The 7,351-nt window shown below is 52.4% G+C and overlaps 1 protein-coding gene across 1 annotated transcript; it reads left to right on the top strand.

Moving 5' to 3' along the window:
- Window positions 1-5,506: 5,506 nt before the first annotated feature.
- LOC123172888 (O-methyltransferase ZRP4) lies at window positions 5,507-7,112 on the top strand. The gene is made up of 2 exons (XM_044589784.1): window positions 5,507-6,557; window positions 6,650-7,112. The coding sequence occupies exons 1-2, from the start codon at window positions 5,739-5,741 to the stop codon at window positions 6,938-6,940; spliced, it is 1,110 nt and encodes a 369-aa protein (XP_044445719.1). The 5' UTR covers window positions 5,507-5,738; the 3' UTR covers window positions 6,941-7,112.
- The last annotated feature ends 239 nt before the right edge of the window (window positions 7,113-7,351 follow it).

The following is a 7,351-nucleotide window of genomic DNA, read 5'->3' as shown; positions in this document are numbered from 1 at the left end:
CCACCTGGGTCCGTACCGCCGCAGCTGCCGGCCCCACCCCCGCCCAGAACAGGTCCCGAGTCACCCATGCAGGGAGGCGTACCGATCCAGCAAGGGCGCTTCCCGCCGTCACCGTCCCCAATACCGGCCTGGCTGACCGGATCATCGCCGCCACCCGTCTACACGTCGGCTGGAGACCCGCCGGCACCCACGCTGCAGTTCGGCGATCCCTCCGGCTCGGCGGGGCACTCCACGGGCCGCGGCCATGCTGATCGGGCGCCCCAATCCTCGCTCTTCGCACCTCTGAGCCAGTCGGCCATGGCGCTCCGACTCAGACACCGCCGCGGTTTGCCAAACTGGACTTCGCCACTTATGACGGCACGGAGGACCCCCTCAACTGGCTCAACCAGCGCGAGCAGTTCTTTCGCGGGCAGCGCACCCTCGTCTCGGAGCGTACCTGGCTCGCCTCTTACCACCTCCGCGGCGCGGCACAGACCTGGTACTACACCCTCGAGCAAGACGAGGGCAGCATGCCCCATTGGGAGCGCTTCCGCGAGCTCTGCCTCCTTCGTTTTGGGCCACCGATCCGCGGGAGCCGCCTGGCAGAGCTAGGCCGCCTTCCCTTCACCTCCACGGTTCAGGACTTCGCCAACCGTTTCCAGGCCCTGGCATGCCACGCGTCGGGCGTGACGGCGCAGCAGCGGGCCGACCTCTTCGTCGGTGCACTTTAGGATTACATCCGCGTGGACGTGGAGCTTCGGGGACCCCAGGATCTCCAGACGGCCATGTACTACGCTCGCGCGTTCGAGCGCCGCGCAGTGGCCATCCAGCAGGAATCACCATCCCGGACCGCTGGGTCGCTACCCTGGCCGGATGTTCCAGCGCAGGGTCGGCCTGCTCAGGCTTCCGCGGCACCCCTCGCCGCGACCGCGGCGCGCCCGTTCTGCTGGCTCACGTCGGCCGAGCTACTCGAGCGTCGTCGCCAAGGGTTGTGCTTCAACTGCGATGAGCCCTACACGCCCGGCCACGTCTGCCCGCGACTCTTCTACCTGGAGGCTGCAGACTACATTCCGGAGGACGCCGTCGCCGCCGACCTGGCCGCCCCAGCTGTCGCGAAGGTGTTTCACGCTGGTTGATCACCTCGAGGAGTTCAGCAAGCGCTTTCCCACCTTACAGCTCGAGGACGAGCTGCTTGTGCAGGCGGGGAGAAGTGTTATGACCGGCATATTAGGGGTTTAGCCCAGTGGGTTGTGGCCCAAGTTATCTTATCATTATTAGGGGCTTAGCCCAATTATCTTATCGTTATTAGGATCGTTTGCTTAGGAGTCAAGTAAACCTCTTTATATAAGGAGAGGAGATGTATCAATCTAATCAAGCAACAAGCAATAAGAATAAATCTATTGCCCGGCTCCCAGAGGAGCCGGACCCTAACCCTAGCCGCCTCCAGCTCCTTGCGCCGCCGCCTCCTCTCTCGCGCACGACGGCGCCCTGCCGCCGGCGACCGCGAGCAACACCACGCCCAGCCCCCTCCTTCCCCTACAACCTACGCCCTAGACCCGGTAGGGTCCCAGCTCCTACCATTATTTCTATGTTTCAGTATCCACTCTGTTATTGTTCAGCATCTGTACTTCGGTGATTCAGTGTATGATACTCATTACATGTCTGATTGCTGACTAAAGAAAATCTACAGTTCATGTATATCTTAGCAGTGGCCTATTTTGTTCTGTTGATTCAGCAGCGTCATTTCATATTTTGTCCAAAAGGTAATATGTCGTATGCGCGTCGATTCATTTCTAAATTGCATCTGCAGGCTGCTGTGTTTTAAAATTTTGCTATTAATTATCCTGAAAAATTGTACCTTTGATTCTGCCCAGAATTTCAGCACAAATGGGACCAATGCACAACCATTGTCCAGTTCCTCTCTGCATCACATAAGTCGCTGTTGTTTTGTAAGTTTACTTGTAATCTTTTTTGCTGGGGAAGTTTACACGTAAATTGTTCATGAGGCAATCTTGAAGCAATCATGGCATCAGCAGTGTGACCAGCCTTGAGTTCTGAAGTTGTCCTGAAGGGTAGTGACACTGAAGGGTAGTGACACTGACCAGCCTGGAGTACTGAAGACAAGGAGCAGCGCTACCAATCTTGGATTTCACCGCTTTCTCCCTCCTGGAGATGTTTCTGATCTTATGTTGGAGAGCATAGAAAGTTCGGAGTCAATGGGCTCGCAGTGTCGGTCTTGCTTATTCAGGTGCTTGACATGACAATGACGACACGGTGCACAAGACAAGTTCATGGTCTCTGACGCTATTGTCAAATCTGATGCTATAATTCGACAGTTGCCAGCAGGTATGAGTCAACAAGCCATTATGATTGAATTTTTATATGAATCTGCCTCATTTAAAAAGGAAGAATGCCTGTTTTTTTAATGATAAACAGCCGCGGATGGAATCTAAGAACAACAGTGTGGCGTGCGTAGCGTGTGCGGGTGGGTGTTGTATGGGTTCTTGTCTCATTTTCTCTTATTAATAGAATGATACGCAGATCGCCTGCGTGTTTGAGAAAAAAATTTGAAAAGAAGAATGACCATTGGAAAGAAAAGGAGATTGAAACAATTATTGACGTGCCATCCCCGAATGAACCATTGTGTCAGTGTAATCTAAATTAGTAGAATCTAACTAGTGAAAGTTGTATATTGACTGTTGACACTCAACTCTGCTTCATGGATCCCAAAGACTGTATATTTCAGTAAGTTTTGCATCAGAGGCAAAGATTGTTGTGTCAAGATATATTGGTAAACATTAAACAGAGAGCTACAGCAACCTATCCAAATGCTCGAGGAAATTTGTTAATTATAAGCATTGGTTGGCTTTGGGTTGGGCATGAGGCATCATGGTGAAAGGGAAATTTGTTGAAGTATACGTTGGTTGGCTTTGTGCCACGAGACATCATGGCGAAAGGGAAATGACTTCCGTTTGGTATTACCCAATCATTTGATATGATGATCCTGGCACGCTGTCGCGATCCTAAATGGCGTTTGGATCTGTGTGATGTGCAAACACCTGGGGATATTGATACAAGACCCACCTTGGGGGCCAAAAAGTATTCTGTTGGTATCACCAAATTGCTGGTATCTCATCAGATTTGCTCCTGTAAGCATTGTCATACTTTCTCATTTTTCAGAAACCACGTGAGAACCGTGTGATGGCGATCATTCTGGGTACACCTTTTTCTTCAGTAGATTTTGTAAGTCAGATTTAGTTGATAGTCAAGAGTATCTCAGATTCCTTCTCTTAGATTTCGAGTTTCTGGATAGAAATTGGTAAACACTGACCTGGGATATGTTTGGTAGCAGAGCTGTCACCTGGAACACCGAAGACAAAGAGCAGCACTGCCAATCTCAGGTCTCAGCACTTCCTCCTGGAGATTTTTCTGATCTTGTGCTGGAGGACATTGGAAGTTCGAGTGAATAGCATAAAACTACCACAATTCGTTTCAAAAAACTACCGAAAATTTGTTTGTGACTGATAACTACCATTTTTGGTGTCGGTTGTTTCAAAAAACCCAAATGACCGTATGTTTTACAATTGATTGCGATTCTGACATGTCGGGCCCGCACGGAAGAGCTCTAATCGTTTGACCGTTCATTGACCGTTATGTGGCATAAAAGCAATCGGGTCCCTGCCAAAAAATAAAAAAGCAATCGGGTCCCTGGTCGTCCTGCAGCTAATCCCGCTGTCCCTATCCCCTCCCGTCCCCTCGCCGCCGGCCCGGCGCGCCCAGATCGCGACCCCTCCCATCCCCTCCGCCCTAGCCGATCGTCCCGCCCCCGCCGCGCGTTCCTCCGGGGACTCGCCGTTGTCCGGCGCTTCGCTTCCAGCGTCGCCTCTCCCGGCCCGGCTCGTCCCCGTCGGGCGGTTGCTCCGCGCCTCGTCCATGGGCGAGGAGTCGCGGCTGCGGGGGTTGAGGGAGCCAACGAGCGAGCTCCGGCTCCCATCGTCGACATCCACGAGTGCGCCGTGGTGCTCGTGCAGGAGCCCGACCATGCGGCGGCGGCGGCCAACCCGGACCCGTCCTCCATCTCCGCTGGCGCCTGGCGGCCCTTTGAGGATGCCGCGCCCGCCGTCGTGGGCCGGATCCAGCCGTCTGTCTCCTCCGAGGACCGCCGCAATCGCCGTGGAGCAGAGGGCAGCAGGAACAGTGGAGGCGGGGCTCTACGCGCGCGGAAGGAGGCGGGCGGACGTGGCATAAGGCGCGGGACGACGGCGACAGAAGGGAGCTCCGCGGCGGCGCCATGGCTGCTGCCGGCGAGCTCCTCACGGCGGCTGCTGGCCGGCGAGCATGGCTGCGGGCGCACAGCCATGGGAGGGACTTGATAGCTTTTTTCAAAAGATTACAGGGACCTGATTGCGTTTTTGAAACATTTACAGGGACCCGTTGTTTTTTTTGTGAGGAAGAGACAGTGACATGTGGGCTCCGCATGTCAGCTAACGGTCAAACAAGAGGTCAAACTGACGGTTCGTTTATATGCGGGTCCGACCAGTCAGAAAATGGATTAAAATGTTAACAACGGGTGTTTTGAGTTTTTTGAAACAACCGACACCAAAAATGGTAGTTATCAGTCACAAACAAATTTTCGGTAGTTTTTTGGAACCATGTGACGAATTGTGGTAGTTTTATGCTATTCACTCTTGAAAGTTCATATTTCAGGTGCTCAACATGACAATACGGTGCACAAGATACGATAATTGGACAGTTGCCAGCAGGTATGACTCCACATGCTATTATGAATGAATTGGATACATGAATCTGCCACTTTTGAAAAAGAAGAATGACCATTGAGTTGAAAAGAAAAGAAGGAAGCTGAAAGCAATTATTGTTACGCCATCCCCGAATGAACCATTGTGACAGGGTAGTTTAAATTAGCAGAATGCTTCTAGTGGAAGTTGTCTATTGACCCTCGACACTCAGCTCTGCTTCATGGACCCCCAATTTATTTGTTCAAAGAAAAGTCGCCTAAAAATCATTCAGGGAACCTATCCAAATGTTGATGCCGTATATCTCAGTAAGTTTTGCACCACAGCGGCAAAGATTGATGTGCCAAGAACATTAACAGGAGCCGCGACAACCTATCCAAATGCTTGAGGAAATTTGTTAATTAACCGTTGGTTGGCTTTGGGTTGGGCCATGAGACATCATGGTGAAAGGGAAATTTGTTCAAGTATACGTCCGTTGGCTTTGGGCCATGAGGCGTCATGGCGAAAGGGAAATGACTCCCGTTTGGTATTATCAAATCATTTGATATGACTACTGTGCGCACTGTCATGGTCCTAGATGGTGTTTTGATGTGTGATGTGCAAACACCTGGGGATATTGATACAAAACCCACCTCGTGGAGCACGAGTGCCAAAAAGTATTCTGTTGGTAGGTATCACCAAATTGCTGTACTATATCATCAGTTTAATTTGCTCCTGTAAGCATTTTCATACTTTCTCCTTTTTTAGAAACCTCGTGGAAACCGTGGCAGCGATCCATTCTTAGATTATCACACACTTTTTTTCTTCAGTAGATTTTGCAAGTCGGATTCAGTTTCTGACAGTCAAGAGTATCTCAGATTCCTTTCTCTTAGATTTCGAGTTTCTGGATGGAAATAGTATATGTAAGCAGTGAGTATAGTATATTGAGGGGGCAACGTCTGGTTCTCCTGTACATATAGTATCTGCCAACGCAAACAGAAGCAGCACAAGCACACTGTGTCGATCATGGCGCTCACCGGCCAGAGCACCGACGACCAGGCCGTGCTGGACGCCGAGCACGAGCTCTGGACAACCACATTCTCCTACATCAAGTCCATGGCGCTCAAGTCGGCCCTGGACCTCCGCCTCGCTGACGCCATCCACCACCATGGCGGCGCCGCCACCCTCCCCCAGATACTGTCCAGGGTCGCGGTGCACCCGTCCAAGATCCCCTGCCTGCGCCGCCTCATGCGCACGCTCACCGTCTCGGGCGTCTTCAGCGTCGTCCAGCAGCAGGATGTCGTCGTCCCGGCTGCCCCCGTGAACAACGACACTGGTACCTACACCGGCGCCGAGCCCTCTTACACTCTCACGCCAGTGTCCCGCCTCCTCGTCGGCTCGCAGAAGTCGGGTTCCATCATGGCCTTCGTGCTCAGCCCCGTCCTTGTCGCCCCCTTCCTCGGGATCGGCGCCTGGTTCCAGCACTCACTGCCAGACCCCTGCCTCTTCGAGCAGGCCCACGGCGAGGCGCTGTGGGAGATGTCCGGGCACGACGCGGCGCTGGACGCGCTGATCAACAGCGCCATGGTCTCGGACAGCCGCTTCATCGTGGACATCGCCGTCAGGGAGAGCGGCGACGTTTTCCGGGGGATAAGCTCACTGGTCGACGTCGGGGGTGGCCTCGGCGCGGCGGCCCAAGTCATCTCGGAGGCGTTCCCGCACGTGGAGTGCAGCGTGCTGGAGCTCGAGCACGTCGTCAGCAAGGCGCCGGCCGGCACCAGCGTCAAGTACGTCGCCGGCGACATGTTCGAGAGCGTGCCACCGGCAGACGCCGTCTTCCTCAAGGTACGTATATACATCCTCCTTGGTCAAGATACTGTCTACTCACCAGACATTAAGGTTGCATATGTTATATATCCATGCATGTTTGTCTTCAGTCGGTTCTTCATGACTGGGACGACGAGAAGTGTGTCAAAATACTAAAGACTTGCAGAAAGGCCGTTCCTCCAAGAGAGGCGGGAGGGAAGGTGATAATCATCGATATAGTGGTCGGAGCGGACAAGAAGCATGGGGAGGTGCATGCCTTGCTCGATCTCTACATAATGTTTATCAATGGCGTTGAGCGAGATGAGCAAGAGTGGAGCAAGATCTTCCTAGAAGCTGGGTTTAGCGACTACAAGATTATACCGGTTCTAGGGTTCCGGTCGATCATCGAGGTCTATCCGTGAAATGTTTGGTGATTACGTACTTTTGTGTCGATGTGTGTGTGCGCATTTAAATTCAGACTTTGACAGTAGGTTGATGGATACATTTTCCTATCTATGATTGGGGCGATGTAGACTGTGGAGATATTAATAAAGTGGAAGGATCGATGTCATCCCTCCCAGAAATGTTGGGCTAGGTGACCAATCGGCTGATAACAGCCAAAATTAAGCCGCCTCGACCACCGTTTGATCTGCCCAGATCTGACGTCTCGTAGCAGTTTCGGTGGACAGAGCGCGGAGCAGTCGGATGCGATGATTAGCATCTTTTCACGATTTGGGGGCAAAATTTCGTGTTTTGACCCTTTTGGCGTATAAAATCGGGATCTAAACTTGGCCTGATTTTTTTTTTCGAGATTTGACCCTTTTGCTACCGCC

This window comes from Triticum aestivum, chromosome 1D (assembly GCF_018294505.1).
Source record: "Triticum aestivum cultivar Chinese Spring chromosome 1D, IWGSC CS RefSeq v2.1, whole genome shotgun sequence".
NCBI classification, from domain to species: domain Eukaryota; kingdom Viridiplantae; phylum Streptophyta; class Magnoliopsida; order Poales; family Poaceae; genus Triticum; species Triticum aestivum.
Note: the sequence above shows the minus strand (reverse complement) of the source record. Positions and strands in the feature narration are given on the sequence as shown.